The 16,979-nt window shown below is 47.8% G+C and overlaps 1 protein-coding gene across 2 annotated transcripts in view; it reads left to right on the top strand.

Moving 5' to 3' along the window:
• ACBD3 (acyl-CoA binding domain containing 3) overlaps window positions 1-16,635 on the top strand; it is a 34,831-nt gene extending 18,196 nt beyond the window's left edge. Inside the window, exons 4-8 of one of the 2 annotated variants that reach the window (XM_045796728.2) lie at window positions 2,814-2,972; window positions 5,063-5,237; window positions 8,821-9,007; window positions 11,014-11,310; window positions 14,768-16,635. In XM_045796728.2, coding sequence (XP_045652684.1) covers window positions 2,814-2,972; window positions 5,063-5,237; window positions 8,821-9,007; window positions 11,014-11,310; window positions 14,768-14,979 — 1,030 coding nt within the window. In that variant the 3' untranslated portion in view covers window positions 14,980-16,635. The remainder of the gene's footprint in view (window positions 1-2,813; window positions 2,973-5,062; window positions 5,238-8,820; window positions 9,008-11,013; window positions 11,311-14,767) is intronic. The other variant, XM_045796733.2, reaches the window with a different exon arrangement.
• The last annotated feature ends 344 nt before the right edge of the window (window positions 16,636-16,979 follow it).

The raw sequence follows: 16,979 nt of genomic DNA, 5'->3' as shown, positions 1-16,979 counted from the left end.
GGGCAGGGCGCTGCAGGTTCTGTCTGGCTTTCCCTTTGAAAGGAAGCACCTCTCCATCGAGGCAACATTCCTCTTGTCCTGGTTACACCGAGATTTTGAGCAAGTTCCACTGTAAACTGAGCCCCTCTCCCCACCCCTGCCCTCGGGTCTGACACACCCTTTGCTGTTGTTTCCCTTGAGCTTCTAGAACCTTATGCTCCATAGGATGGCTATCGCCTGCACTACGTGGTAGGCCTTATGGAGATGTTCATATTGGCTCTGGCTCCCAGGTGGCTTATTAACTGTTTCCAGGGGGTGGGTGGGAATGCTGCTAAATACACCGTTTATGTCGATGGGATTTTTTGTCATGACTGTGAATTCAACAGCATTATAGTTAACTTTTTTTTTTTTTAAGATTTATTTGAGAGCATTGGCGGGGAGAGGGGCAGAGGGAGAGAGAATCTCCAGCAGACTCCCTGCTGAGTGCAGAGCCCGACGAAGGGCTAGAGATCACGACCTGAGCTGAAACCAAGGGTCGGATGCTTAACTGACTGTGCCGTCCAGGTGCCCCCAGTTAACACCTTATTTATCTAGAGGTTATATTTTCAATAACTTTGATTGTCTGAAATATCTGAGTAATGAAAATGACACTATAAAGCCATTTTTTCCTCACATTATATTTACTTTAGAAACCGTTGGTTCTCTGCTTTCCTACCTTAACCTGAATTGGAACAGAAAACAGCCTGATAGGAAGACAGAAACCATGAAAAATAGACACAAGAATTATAAAAAAGCATAGTAGTCAGGGGCCACTGATATGAAGATAAACTTCTCCATCACAGTATTTGGACATAGACAGTTCTTATGTTTGCAGTTGTAACTCCTGAGTCATCAACAGACAGACTGGGGGTAATTTATTCCTGTTTTTATTCCTGTTTAAGATGATAGGAAGTAGTTTAATACATTTTCAGAAGATATTTATCCAAAGGAAGATTGTTTTTATCCACAGGAAAAGTTTTGATTCAGGCAACCGTCTTGGGTCCCCTCCCTCTTTGGGAGCTTTGTACTGTTACTTTACTATCGCTCAGTAAACGTGCTTTGCTGCTCAAAATAAAAGTTTTGATTCCTAGTGGTAAATTGAACATTTAAGTTAGTAGTCATCTTAACGTGTAAAACTGTATTTTCCTTTTAAAAATGTACTTCTGGGGGTGCCTGGGTGGCTCAGTCATAAAACATCTGCCTTCGGCTCAGGTCATAGTCCTGGAGTTTTGGGATCGATCCCTGCATCGGGCTTCCTGCTCAGTGGGGAGTCTGCTTCTCCCTCTGCCTCTCCCCCATGCATGCTCTCTCTCTCTCTCAAATAAACAAATAAAATCTTAAAAAAAAAAAAAAAGGACTTCTGTCGTGAGATGAAATCCATCTAGCACCCTTTGAAAGCGTTTAAGAACAGACTTCCTTTTCCTACAGTCCCAGTGCTGGCTGTGGAACCTCTTGTCCTGTACCAGCTGTGACAGTTAAAAATAGGTCACGTTATTGCTATGTTTTGAGCCTTGATTGCGGCTCGGATGTGCTGTTCATCACTTACAGGAGTTTGGGGAGAAAAATGGGGAAAGCCGAGTAGTTCTCGTGGTGGGACCAAGAAATGGTGTCCCCTCAGATCCTCAGGGACCTCCTGCCTCCCGTCCTCAGGCGTCCTGCCCTCCACACCATGCTCAGTCGGCACGGCACCCGGTTCTCGTGCGGTGGGGTCTGTGCTTCCCCGGGAAAGGGGCTGAGGGCGGACGAGAGCTGGATAGGGGCTGCACCGGCATTTCCAGCTCTTTTTCTCTTTTAAATTCAAAGCTTTGATATTTTTTTAAATTTCAGCAGTAATATACAGAGACATGCGGTGTAAATATTTTTCATTATGGCAGTATGTGAAGCACAGACCCAACCTTCCCTCCCACCCTGCTTTTAATCGCTCTCTTCTCTCGATAGATGAGAAAGGACACATTTAAGGGTATCTTTTTTTTTTTTTTAAGATTTATTTATTAGAGAGCTCGAGCGCACATGTGCACGTGGGGGAGGGACAGAAAGTTTAGCAGACTTCTGCGCTGAGCGTGAAACCTGATGGGGGGCTCGGTCCCAGGACCCTGAGGTCACAACCTAAGCTGAAAGCAAGAATTGGATGCTGAACTGACTGCGCCACCCAGGTGCCCCCAGTTAAGGTGTTTCTTTGCAGTCCTTTTCCTATTATTTCCTTGCTTTTTTCATTAAACAAGCATATGAAGTGTCTTTGCATGTCAGGCCACATAGTCATGTTTTTTTGTGGCCACATGGCATTTTGGGGTACATTATTCATTTTAGACATACGCATCGAGTGCTCGTTCTTTCCAGCACTGTGCTCAGCTCTGAGGATGGAGTGCTGGGAGGCAGGCAGCCTTGCTCTCGCGGAGCACGGACTTTTAACAGTAGGGCAGGTGCATTGCTGAATTTTCATACAAACTTCATTGCAACCACAGCAAACGGTGGGAAGGGAAAGCCTGTGACTCTGTGAGCGTAGGTGAGGGAAACCTTTGGGATGCGGGCACATCATGATCTCAGTGGTCTCTTACTGGGGGACACCTTTCTCCTGTGCTGCACGGCCGTGATTATTTCTGCCATGTTCTCGCAGATTGTGAGATTGACCCCACAGAATAAATTTCTACCAGCGGAGTGTATGCATTTCAGATTTCAATAATATGACCACAGTGTTCTCTCCGAGTTGTGTCAGTTTTCACTGGGAAATAAAGTCTTTAATTATGTTTAAGCAGGGTTCTTTGTACAGGGCTCACCGTGCCTGTCCTCGATTGTAGGAAGGAAGAGGAGGAGCGGAGGCGGCGTGAAGAGGAAGAAAGAGAGCGTCTGCAGAAGGAGGAGGAGAAGCGCAGGAGAGAGGAGGAGGAAAGGCTGAGGCGGGAAGAAGAGGAGAGGAGGCGAATAGAAGAGGAGAGGCTTCGGCTGGAGCAGCAGAAGTAAGCGGGTCGGACTGCTTTTGTTCAAGCGTGAGCGCCGGACCGCCACGGTCTCCGGGTGCCACCTGAGAGCTCTGTGACATGTGCGCTGGGAGGCGCACACCACCAGTTCCCACCATTTGTACCAGTAATCTGTCATGTTACCGAGAGGACCTCAACTCAAGCTTCAGTGGGTGGCGACAAGGAAAGACCTTGGGGTTAGCTGCCGGGACCCAGGGACTAGAGCGGGAGCTGAGGTGGCTTGCTGGCTCTGTCCCTGGGTCCACGCGATCTTGTCTCACTTCCTAGCTGTTCTCGCCCCTTCTGTTCTCTGCCTTGGTGGACACGAGGCTGTCCTGGTAGATCGGCCAGATTCGGAGAGAGCCCCGGTTACAAAGTCCCAGGACAGAGGAGCTGCTTCGTGCAGCCAGTGTCAGGCGTGTCTGTTCCTCGTATGGGATTTGGGACCTGTAACCATTTCTCATTCAGGGTTGTGAGAGCAGCTGCGTCACAAAGGACTGGTTCTTCAGGAGGGAGCTGTGGGCACAGGGAGGAAGGGGTTGACACTGCACGTGGGGGAGGAAGGTCTGAGGTGCGGGGTGGGGGTGGGGGGTGGCATTTAGAGGAAACCAGAGAGCATGACAGTCCTTGGGTGTCCTGTTATCTCCCAGCAGCTCCTCAGGCTTCAGCAGTAGTCGCAGACCGGCCCAGGGCCCTGTTCCACTTTGGGGAGAGACTAGAGTGCTACAGCTTTGGGAGCAGGCGGTGCCCTGGGTGGGCCCAGCGTCGCTTCCTGCAGGGCTTTGTGAGATTTTGCTTTATCTCATCTATCTGCTTATCTGTCTATTGATAGATGGCTTTGTGGTCTTTGTGAAGTTGGTCACATAAGTGAGGTAGGAGGCCAGTGGTGCCTGTAGGAGAGAAAATGAGATTTATGATAAGAGAAATTACTGTCTCTAAGCCAAACGTGCTCAGATATTTTCAATATTGTTCTGGAAGGCAGGCCTTATTTATTTATTTATTTATTTATTTATTTATTTATTTATTTGTCAGAGAGAGAGAGTGCGCGCGCGCGCACACAAGCAGGGGGAGAGGCAGAGGGAGACGCAGACTCCCCGCAGAGCAGGGAGCCCGACTCGGGGCTCAATCCCAGGACCCCCGGATCACGACCTGAGCCGAAGGCAGACGCTTAACCCACTGAGCCACCCACGCATCCCAAAGACAGGCTTTATTTATTTTTTTTAAAGATTTTATTTATTTATTCTACAGAGATAGAGACAGCCAGCGAGAGAGGGAACACAAGCAGGGGGAGTGGGAGAGGAAGAAGCAGGCTCATAGCGGAGGAGCCTGATGTGGGGCTCGATCCCACAACGCCGGGATCACGCCCTGAGCCGAAGGCAGACGCTTAACCACTGTGCCACCCAGGCGCCCCTCAAAGATAGGCTTTAAATGAAATGCTAGGGGCCCTCAGTTTCCCTGGCTGTATTTACACTGACCAGCGCCGCTCGTGGCATAGTCTGGTTACTGTCCTGCCTCTTCCTACTCTCCGTGCATTCAGGTAGAGAAGCCGTGGCCAGCAGCTGAATGACGCCTGTCGGTCCCCACCCCCCACCGTAGATGACAGGGCACCCTTGCGCAGCGTCCTCCTGGGAGTCCAGGCTGACACAGGCCTGCCTGACTGCGTCCCGGCTCGGGCCGCTCCCCGGCAGTGTAATCTCAGGCAAATTCCCGAAGGCCTGCACTGTCTTCCATCTGAAGCCTCGTCTCTGCCACGGTCATGAGCGCCCGGGTAGCTGAGGACCTGCAAGCCCTTCGAACACCGCGTGGCGCATAGTAGGGGCCCCGTGACCGTTCGTGGTTACGATGGGGATCTGACCCGCGTATCATTCTCCTTCCAGCCCAGATTTTCCTTGAAAACCCTCAGTGGAAAGTGAGAGGCCCGGTGTCTTTTCTGGAATCTATCATCTGGGCCTGGGACACGTGTTGGTGGGAAGGCATTCCTGGCTCAGTCCCTTCGTGACGTGACAAATAGAAATCAGCCGTGAGGACGTTTTCTTTCGCCGCAAGCCGTGGCCTGCGGTCCGACGGCTGTGTGTTCTCTGACGTTGCAGGCAGCAGATCATGGCGGCCTTGAACTCGCAGACGGCCGTGCAGTTCCAGCAGTACGCGGCGCAGCAGTACCCGGGCAACTTCGAGCAGCAGCAGCTCCTCATCCGCCAGCTGCAGGAGCAGCACTACCAGCAGTACATGCAGCAGCTGTACCAGGTCCAGCTCGCCCAGCAGCAGGTGCGCCGGGCGCGGGGGGGCTCCTGCAGGGACCACAGCCCCCTCGCCACGGGGGCTCGCCACTTCCGCATCCGTTAGCCTCGAAGGATAAAGTAACTCGCAGGGGCCTCTGGGAAGGGAGACTCGGGGTGCGCGGGCAGTTACGAAAGCAGATAGATGGCGTGGAAGCAAAAACTGACATGGCCACTGCTTTGTCGCAGGGCATCTGGGGGTCGTGTGGGCCAGGTGTCATTCTGGTGAGTCCGGGGGAGACTCTCTTGGTGGTGACTCTCTTGGTGGTCCAGGCACCATGAGGACTTGGGTAACTCGTGTTCGTTCGACCATGGTGTTCAGGCGGTGGGCTCTTATAGGCCGGGGCAGCTGCCCGTGGGGGGACCCGTCCCGTAAGGCTGTCGGCTGGTTTTGCAGGCTGGTCCTCTTGATGTTTGCGTGAGGTGCTGGAGCGAGACCGTGCTCCCCTGCACCACGGTGGTAGTCCTCCCCCAGCTCCCTACCCGCAGGTACTTGGCTTCCACACAGGAGTGAGCGACTTAGGATGAAGAGATGGGATGAAAAACAAGGTCACACTTGGATTGGGTCCTGGCTTTGCCATAATCTAGTTTGGTATCAGATAGGCTACCTGCTGCTCTGATTTTTCTGTCTTTTCTCCCAGTGGGTGGGAATGGGATAAAAAATCCTGGTACCTGCCCTGCTCACCTCACCGAGCTCTCAGAGGACTAAAGTGAGAACGGGAGTTGCTCTGTGAAAGTATTTGTGTACATACAGCAGATCACTGATCCGTGTGCACTTTTCACACCGGGCAGAGGCACTAATGCCTTCGCAGAGTGAGGCCGGACAAGTTTTATTTACTTGCTTTTTTTCACTTAGAAAGCAGTTATGACCTGCCAGACAGTCTGAGGGAAGGATGCATGCGACATTGTAGTTGCTTGACGTTTCTTGTCGGATGAAGTGATCCTGGCTGTTTTACCAACCTCTTTAAATTCTTTGGAAATTAATATCCTTACTTAAAATACCTCTTCCCTTGAATCTTTAGCATTAGCGAGTAGTTAAAAAGCACTGCAGATTTTGTGTCATTCATGAGAAGATGAAAAAGATTTTATTTATCAATATATATAAGTGGCTTTTCTGAGGGGTTTCTTTTCTGTCCTCGAAAGCCTGTTTCTGCTTGAGCATACCACCCCCTCTTCCTGCTTCCGTGATGGGCTGTGAGATGTTTCCAGTGGGATAGCTCACACGCCCTGCCCTGTCGATGGGTTGCTGTCATTTAGTGAGAACACGGTTGGTCAAGTAGGGCAGACCAAGAATCTGTGGAAGAGAAGGATCTGGAATCCATAATTTAGATAACAGCGATGGAACTCGGTGTTACACGTTGATTGGTGCTCTCTGGGAATGGAGAAGGAGATGCACCGGGGAGGGAGCAAAGGAAACTTCAGCCCCCTAAAGTAGTGATTTTTTTTTTCTAAATACTGAGCAAAATGGCAAAATACTAACACTTGTTCATTCGGAGGTGTAGCTGCGTGAGTGTTTGTTCCTGTACCTTTCTGTGCTTTTTAAAACCTTCCCAAAGTACCGATGAGAGATGGTGTAAATAAATCGTTATGATCTGTTGTCTAGAATAGATAAATATCAGCAGGCAGTGGGATCCCCAAAGGGAGCTGTTCCCTTTGCCGGAGGATTTCAAGTACGGCCTCCTGGAGAGTGGCTGTCTGAGCGGGGGCTGATCGTCCACAGATCGTGCCGTGAGCCTTCTCAGTGTGCCAGCTTGTTTTGGTTGTATACGCTTTTTCTGGAACCGGTACTCTTTCTGGAAAACTGATGTGGGAATGACCGAGAATCTAGGCCTTGGAAGGAGGTATTTTAAAATCCTGCGAGTATTACCAGCTTGCGTTAGCCGCAGAAGAAAGCGTTGCCGTTGGTGGAAGTAATTGGATTGTAGATGATATGTTAAATGTGTGTGCAGATATGCAGGAATATGTCATTATCCCCAAACCATGAGATTACAAAGGCTTTTCCCCCTGTATTTTCTTTGTTTCATTACTTTATTTTTTACTTTTGTAAACATAAGCTCACTTATGCCTACATGGTTCAATTTAGAGTTACTTCAGTGCCCAACTGTTCATCAACAGTAAAATGGATAAGTTGTGTATCTTCACAACAGAATAGCATAGCAGCGTAAACAAACAAAATACAATTACTCGTATGACCTTATTGATGAACCCTGCAAAAATAATGTCGAGTAAAAGAAGCCAGACACAAAGAAGAACCTTTATTATACAATTCCATTTATATAACATCAAAAAACAGGCAGAGCAAGTCTGTAGTGTTGTAAGAAAGAATAGTTGTGACCCTTGCAGTATGGCTGGGGAGTGTGTTGAAAGGAGGATTCTGGGATGCAGATAATGCCTTGTCCTGGTGTTGCTTACATGGGTATGTTTGGTTTATGAAGAACGACCAGGCTGTACATTTCTGTATGATTGGTACACCTTTCTCTATGTATAGTTCAAAGTTTCCCCAAAATTTGCTTAAGTAACAACACTTAGGTATATCTAGTAATACTAATACCCATTTTTTTTTTTTTTTGAGAGAGAGAGAGAGAGAGCATGAGAGGAAGGAGGGTCAGAGGGAGAAGCAGACTCCCTTCTAAACAGGGAGCCCGATCTGGGACTCCATCCTGGGACTCCAGATTCATGACCTGAGCCGAAGGCAGTTGCTTAACTGGTTGAGCCACCCAGGCGTCCCCTACTAATATCCATCTTGATGGAGGAAGGGAATGTCCCCAAATAGTTGTCCTTTGTGTTTAAAATGTTTTTGCTCTTCCATTTTGACTCAGGACATTTTGATTCCATTTTTATGAATGCACATATTTTAATCGTAATTATATAACCAGTGATGAATTTTCATTGAGAAAATATTTTGACCTCAAGCTCCATTTTATAAGCCTGTTTAATTCTTAGGTTGATATTCTTTATAATATGATTAACAGTTTTCAGTTCAATTGTGATGTGAGTATTTCTGTATATAGTTTATGGTGAAGATTTCATTTATTGATTATTTTTTTCCATATTAGAGTAATTGCCCATGTTTGATTTATTGATTACTTTGAGGGCCCGTATCAGATTTTACTAATTACAGCTTCTGCCTTCGTAAATTTTCCTCTGTGACCATTTATTTCTACCAAGTTTAATTTTCCTGATTCAGATTTTATGTATCTGAATTTTGTCAAGATTTTCTTCCGTTGGTTTTAAGAACAGATGTCACAGTGTTCAATTTTTGCTTTTACTTATATTTGGGGTTGGTTATTTCTGTCTACTTTAATTTTTCCTGGTTAGTTTTTCTAATGACCCTTAGGTCACAAAAACGTGATCTGGGTTTTTGTGATAGTTTTTCATCATTTTTAGCTGTTGGCTTGATATTGTCCTCGTACTCATCATAGATAGGATAAAACTGATATAAAGTCTGTTAGTAATTTCTTGAAGCACAGTGCTTTGGTAGAACAAAAACATGGGGTCAGGGTGCATCCCAGGGCAAAAGTGCCATCTTTAGCCGTCCTGGTCAGCATATCTTCACTGTTTCCCGCTTGCAGGCAGCCTTACAGAAACAGCAGGAAGTAGCAGTTGCGGGGGCTCCTTTGCCTGCATCATCAAAAGGGAACGCAGCGGCGCCGGGCGACAGGACGTCAGTCAATGGACAGGCCAAAACTCACACTGACAACCCGGAAAAAGAACTTGAACCAGAAGCTGCAGAAGAAGCTGTGGAGAATGGACCAAAAGGTACAGTTTGGCAAGTGTGTGTGTCTGTCCAGATGTCATAACTGAGACGCATGGAAAGAAAGTCAGGAGTTGGGCTCACTGGCTTTGGAGAGCAGTCACATCCTTGTGAGAGTTGAATGCTTTTGTACCCTCTTGAGTCTGAATCTGATGCTTCTGGTGACCCTTAGAATAGCGAGAAGAGTTCGTCAGAGGACTTTTGGACACTTGGGGCCATGTATGGGTTATCTGTTGCTGTGTAACAAATCGTACCGATTTAGCAGCTCCCTGTAACAGCTCTAGATTGTCTCACACAGTGGGTGAGGTGACTGGGGTTTCGGGAACAGAGGAGCCGCTTAGCTGAGCGGTGGTGGCTCTGGTCCCATGGGGTTTCGGTCCTGATGCTGCCGGGACTGGAGTCGGGTGAAGGCTCCGTGGGCACCAGAGGTTCTGTTTCCCGGTGCTTCCTCCATGGCTGGCAGGCTGGTGCTGGCTGTTGGCAGAGGCCGCGGTTCCTTGCCCTGCGGAGCCTCTCCTTCAGGCTGAGTGTCCTCGACGCAGTGGCCGGCTTCCTCCAGAGCACATTATCCAAGGGGACAAGGCAGAGGTGGCAGTGTCATTTATGCTTTGAGTTTGGAAGTACGACATTGGCACTTGCACTGCATTCTGTTGGCCACACATACCGACCCAGGCACATTGTGGGTGGTGACCTCCCCGGTGCGTGAGCACCCAGACATGGGGATCACAGGGTCAGGGCATCCTGGAGGCTGCCTGCCATAGACTGCAGTGTTTTTTGAGACTAAAGTACCAGAAGTTAACTTAGCAGTTTCAAAGGTCTGGCTTTTTACGGGCAGCTCATTCCTTCTTTCAGCAATTGACTGAAGATTTTCTGAGCGCTAGGGGGACAGCGTGAGGCAGAAGGACCCACGAGGTGTAAACTGTAACCACGTAAGGGCTGTGCTGGGGAGAGAGGCATGGTGTGGGTCGAGAGCGTGTGACGTGGGGACTGTGACTGAGTCGCGGAGGTCGGCAGAGGCTTCGTGGGGTAGAGACGCTTGAGCCGAGGAAGCTGAAGCAAGACTAGGCACTAACTTTGGAAGGAAGAGAAGAGCACGGCAGGGCTGGTGGCGTGGGCGGCGGTGTGGCTCCTAAGAGAGTCCGTTTCAGACATCTGCCTTGACTTTGTGGAGTAACAGAAAACGGCTTTGGATAAGACCCTGAAAATCCCATGGTTTAATCTCTCTTCCCTTTGATCCTTATTAAGAGTTTATCAGTATTTTTTTTTTTTTTTAAGTAATCTGCACACCCAACGTGGGACTCGAACCCATGACCCCAAGGTCAGGAGTTGCAAGCTCCACCGGCTAAGCCAGCCAGGCGCCCCAGGTCTCCCAGGATTTTTAAATGAATCTTTTGTCAGAGGTCTGTGACTGCTTCTGAAAGACCTGCCGAGTGGTCTGGTGCACACAGACACGGCTTAGCTACAGGACTGGCCCCCTGTCTGCTCCGTCCTTAGCGGTGCCATTCTGTCCAGGTTTTTCTGTTTCTCTGAGCTCCTTTAGAATAGCCCCTGGAACTTTGGGATCCTCAGAGGTCAAGGCTTTTATTTTTTTTGACAGAGACTGAAGTTAAAGCCCAGCTTTCTTTGTCCAGATCCAAAAGTGAATTTATTCCTAAGTCCAGATGCTCTCCATTATTAGGGTTCCCTGGCTCCGGCTGGGAGGTTTCCAAGGTCAGTCTTAAATCCCTATACGTATGTAATCAGAGTGTTAAAAAAAAATCACTTCTAAGATTGAGAATTGCATGTGTTCTTGAAGTGGTGTGGTGACCTTCGAATACCCAGTGACATTGGTAAATGCAGTTCGGGGGGACAGTTTGCTGGGGAGCCTGTGTAGTCCTCTGAGGCCCTGAGCCTCAGGTAGACCCCATGGCACGTGGCGCCCCGCTGCAGCCAGGCAGGGGTCCAGTGCGAGTGGGTCGCCTGCAGGTGAAGCCTCATCTTCTTCAGCAAATGTAATTCCTGTTGCCTTTAGAATCTCTTCCAGTAATAGCAGCTCCGTCTATGTGGACACGACCCCAGATCAAAGACTTTAAAGAGAAGATTCGGCAGGATGCAGACTCTGTGATTACAGTGGGCCGAGGAGAAGTGGTCACTGTCCGAGTCCCCACCCATGAGGAAGGATCATACCTCTTTTGGGAATTTGCTACAGACAATTATGACATTGGATTTGGGGTGTACTTTGAATGGACAGACTCTCCGAACACTGCTGTCAGCGTGCATGTCAGCGAGTCCAGTGACGACGACGAGGAGGAGGAAGGTAGAGCCGTTGGTCCGTATTGACGAGTGCTGGGTTGTGTGTTGGCAAAGATGGCACGGGTCCCGTGTCAGGCACCCTTATCTTCCTGATGCACCTCTTCATAAGTGGGACCTCAGCTGAAAAGGCTGAGAGGCCAGCCTCCCAGAAGGGACTGGGGTCCGAACGTGCCATTGCTGTGATGCCGGGCAGGCCCGTCTGGCAGTGTGTTGTGTGACTGCTTTCTCAGTACTGTTTTACTTCCAGCATTTTGTGTTGGAAAGCCAAGTGTGCAAGATCATTTTGAAAAATTTTAAAAGACCAAGCAAGAAATCTGCCAACTCTGGAATTTATTTAAATGTACAATTCTGATATTAGTTTTTTAGGTCGTTACTCTCTAAGATTTTTTTTTTATGTAAATACAGAAACTCATACCAGAACATCATACCTAAAAAAATAAGTCAGCTGTTCTTGCCCATTTTGCACAGTGTAATTTTTTATTTTCTTTAGACAAAACAGAGTGTTTCCAAGAGCAGTCTAAAGTCTGTTGGTCTAGGAAGTAGGTTATAAAATGTGTGCATATTAATGGAGAAGGTGGTCTCCTTAAGTTTGTTTTACAGAAAAGGTAGAGCTCAGGGCTTTGGTACCTACGCAGTGAGCAGTGAGCACTTGAGTTCCCGGCTCGGCTTCCCGAGGCTGGTGTGGAAGGAGTGCCCTGGCCGTGGGAGCAGAGAGGCCGCCTCTCAGTTCTTGGAACTAGCTGACCTTTCGGGTGACTCGCAGACCAGCTGCTTGTGCTTGAAGACGGTTGGTAGCGTTTCCAGAGATCACGTCGGGATACATTGAAAGAGGGAGTTGTCGGAGGTTTGTGGAGGAAGGCCAGTTCAGTCAGCGGTCGAGGCGCGCAGTTGGACCCGGCACCACGGGTGCCACACGCCAGGCCCCCTGGGGCCACGTATGGCCACACCCACGTGGGCCCGTGTTGTTGAGCTGTTTTGTGTCCCATGGCGCTTCGATTTCAGCGGCCTTTCTCTCTGAGGACCGGAGCTGGGTAAAGATGGCCCACAGATACTGCTCACTGAACCAAAAGGAAAACACAGGAGTGAGGAAAGAGAGACCCAGGCAGGTGCCCCAGCCCCTGTGGCACGTGCCCCCGAGCAGCGTCAGGGCCAGGGACTCAGGAAAAGCAGACTGTTTGCACATGTCTGGGAAGGGAGGTTGTGTGTGCAGACCGTTGTACTTCTGAAGAGCTTTGTGGCTGGTGTGGGAGTCTCTGCTCGGAAGCAGGTCGAGGCGGTCTGTTTCTCCCGGCTTGCCTGCTGGAGAGTCCCCGAAGGGAGGTGCATCCTAGTGTGAGCCCTCTGCTGAGTCTCGTTTTTGGGGCTACTGGCCTTGGGCGGGGCCGGTAAACATGGCCGGGGTCCAGTGCCTCTCCTGAGGCGAGAGCCGTGGCGCACCCTTGATCTTTGCTGTCACGTGTGACATCCCTCAGATGGAAATGGACTAGTCCTCGCGCTAGTCCTAATCATAAAATGATTTCCATCTAAAACTAAGCCGTTAATACCCCTGTATGATCTGAAACAACAGTGAGGCTTTATTGCTCCCAAGAGTTGTTTGCGAAGAGTGAGCTTAACCTTCTCCTTTTTGAAGATTTAGTTCACAGATTCCATGTGTCCCCATGGCTTCTTATGAAGGCCACCATGCCACCAGGTCTTGTCCCCATGGGGCATTTTATGAGGGTCCTTTTAGCTTGGGCTGAGATGGAAGAGCAGTCCAGTCTTTTTGTCTGTTGCTTTGGTGGTTTTTTTCTCCGTTCGGTCTTAGAAGGTACAGGAGTTTGTTCTCTCTGAGGAAGTAGCCCATCTTCCCGCTCTGATCTTTCCGTCTTTATTGCCGCCAGGTCCCAAGTCTTTGCTTACCTTGACAGAAGGTGCATTGCTCATCTGTTTTAGTTTTACAGGTTTTTGTTTGTTGTGTTTTTTTTAAGATTTTATTTATTTATTTATTTGACAGAGCGAGAAGAGCACAAGCAGGGGGAACGGGGCAACAGTAGAGGGAGGAGAAGCAGGCTCCCCGCTGAGCAGGGAGCCTGATGCAGGGCTCGATCCCAGGACCCTGAGATCATGACCTGAGCTGAAGGCAACGCTTAACCGTCTGAGCCACCCAGGCGCCCCAGTTTTACAGGTTCTGAACAAAATCTGGATCTTGAATTCCAATCATCTGTTTCCTAGATATCCTTGTAGGCAATAGTTTGCATTTTGAAAGACTCTATTTCTCATTTGCACATGAAGGACATTTAAGTATTGCTGTGATGCAGCAAATCTGATTTGGGCCTATATATCAGAATGTCGGTTGCTTTTTTTTTTTTTTTAAGTAAGCTTTTTTATTTTAGAATAGTTTTAACTTTATAGAAAAGTTGCAAAGACAGTACGAAGAGTTCCTGTATACTCTGCACCCAGTTCCCCCTCCTGCTAACACCCATCTTGTCCTGCGGTATGTTCATCATCACTAATGAACTGATGTGGATACATTATGATTCGCTGGAGTCTGTGTGTATTCAGATTTCTTAGTTTTGTCTAATGTTCCAGGATCCCATCCAGGATGCCACATGGTAGTTACCCTGTCTCCTTCAGCCCCTCTAGCCCGCGAGAGTTTCTCAGACTTCCCTTATTTAGATGTCCGCTAGTGATCACTGACGGTCACCGCACAGTTAGCTCATGCTGCCAAAATTCACTCTGCCTTCTTAGGGACCCGAAAGTCTTTTATCTTCTACGCTGCATATTCCTCTGACCTGTTTGCCTGAGGTTGTTTATGTTTAATGTGTGAAACTGAGATTTTAAGCTGGTTCGTAATTTTCGCACTCCTATAGTTTTCCAGAGGTCTTTTTTCCCTAACCTCATATCATTACAGTTCAGAAACTGTTAACGGGGACAAACCTAGAATCAGAACTCACTTTTTGCCACTGGGATCATCCCCGGATTGACACAGGCCTGTAGCGGAAGGAGTGGATTTTCTGCCTCTCTACTGTAGTTTCCTCATTTTACTCTCTTCTAGCTGAGATGTACGGAACAGGACAGTCCTCGGAAGCTCGATTGCCCCTTCCTAAAACATAACTTTCATTTTGTTGAGGAAGAGGACAGGAGCATCATTTTCCTTGGTGTTGCTCAGACAAGCGAGGTTCCACCTGCCGGGAGGAGTGAGGAATCGAGTGGGTGTCCCCAGGGAAGAGTGGGGGCTCAGAGTGGGAGTGGTGGTCGGAGTTCAGGGAGAGAGAGACGCTGGCTGCTTCCACCATCAGATAGCAGCTGCTGAGATACAGGAATGAACAGATGAATGAAAGACGAAACCAGTACGTGCTCTCGGGTGCGTACGTTATAGAGTGGCTCCAGAGAATTCCTGCGGAGCCGTTTCTCAAAGGAAGGGACGGGGTTGCTTGATGCGAACGTGGTTTTCCGGGATCTGTTCACTGACGCGTCTCCATTCTGTCTCACAGAAAACGTCAGTAGTGAAGAGAAAGCCAAAAAGAACGCCAGCAAGCCTCTGCTGGACGAGATCGTGCCTGTGTACCGGCGGGACTGCCACGAGGAGGTGTACGCCGGCAGCCACCAGTACCCAGGGAGAGGGGTCTACCTCCTCAAGTTCGACAACTCCTACTCCTTGTGGAGGTCAAAGTCAGTCTACTACAGAGTCTATTACACTAGATAAAGATGTTGTTACAGAGTCTGGAGTCTAGGGTTGGGCAGAAGACAGCATTTAGTTGGGAATTTCTTTTGACCTTTGTGGAGCATTGCAGTCAGTGTTTACCCTGTTGATTTTGGTCTGACGGCTGGCGAACTCTTGTTGGGACTCAGGGTTCCCTTGAGACCCTTTAGCATTAATACTCTGGGGTTCAGGGGATTCCTCAGAGCCCGCCAGCCCTTGGGTGCTGACCACCGGAGTCACTGATGGATGCGAAGTTACAGGAGCTACGTGTTAAATCTTTAAGGTCTCCAAAATAAAACCTCCCCACGTTGACCCCACCTGGCTGATGGTGAGTCCCTCGCTGCCTGCTCCGTGTGTCTTACGAGAGCCCGTAGTTACGGTGACCTGTGACTGGACGTCCTCATGTCAGTAGTCTCCCTGAGGTGCAGCTGACTTTGGTGAAGGTCATCATTTTGAAAACTTAAAAACTCGAGACCTCACAGATGATCATAGACAAATTGCCTCAGTTCGATTTTGTTCTGAACGACCCAGATTGTTTTGCTTTGAGTGCAGCTGTTCAGAGTTGTAGGACAGAGAATTATTTTCCGAGATAATCTCAGAAATGTTCAAAGCTGATTGATAATTGAACTATCAAGACACCTAGAACACCTCAGACATCCGTCTTAGCAAGCCTCTGCTTGGGCCTTCGCTCTTCCTCTGGTACTCACTCAACCAGTAACAAAGCAAAAGTAACTCATTTTTGTCTCGATTGGGCTTTATAGAGCATCTCAAATTGAAACTGTTTTCTACACAAGCATATAGGTAGGGGTTTTGTAAACTCGAATTGGCACCCACTGAATTAAAATACATAAAGTCACTTAAATATAATTTGGTGTGTGGGGAATAACATTGCACTAAGTGGAAATCACTGCCAGAGACAGTCTGTTTTCTTTTCGTGTGTTAATACTTAGGCACAGACCCTACGCAATTCCAGTTTGGAATTGCTTACTAGAAAATTGGAAATGCATATGCCCGTGCTTAAATTTTTTTATAGCTTTAATCTGTATTATGTCTTTATAGATGGGAAGAGGTACATTTTTGTTTTCCTTACAGAAAACAAATATGGATTAATTGCCTCGCGTTTGTATAAGTGATCGACTAGTGTAGAGATTCTTGTTTTCAGGAGGGAGGGTGGCATAGCTAGAAAGCGACAGAGACGGCAATGCACACGTAACGTTACTGTATGTTGTTACTGAAATACTTAGATTTTTACAATTTCCAGTCATAAATCACTTCTCGTAGGAGGGTCTCCGCTGACTAGCTGCGTTATATACAGTTCACTACATAAGGGGCTGTTGGGTTTTGCGTGCTGCGTTTCTGTCTGTTTTTTAATACCTGGTTTTGTACATACCTAACTCTGTTCTCTTTTGGTTATTCAGAAACTGGATTATTTTCTCCTAAGCAGTGCTTAATTTGTGTTTTTTAATTTTGATTCACTGGTTCCAGCTCAAAGGTGTCCACACTGTTCTGTCCAGAACACTTTCAGGCTCTCCGTCAGCTCTCATGTATATATGGTATAGAAACCATGGGGTTAGGCACTTCTTGGCTTTTTTTTTTTTTTTAATGAGAAAATACTGTATTTAAAATGTAAAATAAACTTTTAAAAAGCAGGCACTAATATATATTTCTTCCAGCCTTTGATTACAGATTTGTCCTTGCACATGTTAAGATAAATTCTCTTCTAAAAATATCATTGTTCTCGGGAGCAGTGTATGTCACTTTACATAGCAGCAGTTCCTGTCATGTGTTCATGTCAGAACATTTTTTGGTTTTAAACTTTTTTATTGCCTTTGGCTGTTGATTAGTACAGTACAAGTGCGATTTCAAAAAGATCTTGAAAATAATATATTTAATCAATTAAAATGTTTATCTGTAATCCGTTGACGTTTCATTAATACAGTTACTCTCTGAAGCGTTAGTTCTATATTTCCTCATTTTGGAAGGACGAGAAGAAATGGCCCAAA

Source organism: Ursus americanus, chromosome 2 (assembly GCF_024610735.1).
Source record: "Ursus americanus isolate L20-20 chromosome 2, mUrsAme1.1.p, whole genome shotgun sequence".
Taxonomy (NCBI): domain Eukaryota; kingdom Metazoa; phylum Chordata; class Mammalia; order Carnivora; family Ursidae; genus Ursus; species Ursus americanus.
The sequence above is the reverse complement of the archived record's forward strand: the minus strand, read 5'-3'. Positions and strand labels throughout refer to the sequence as shown.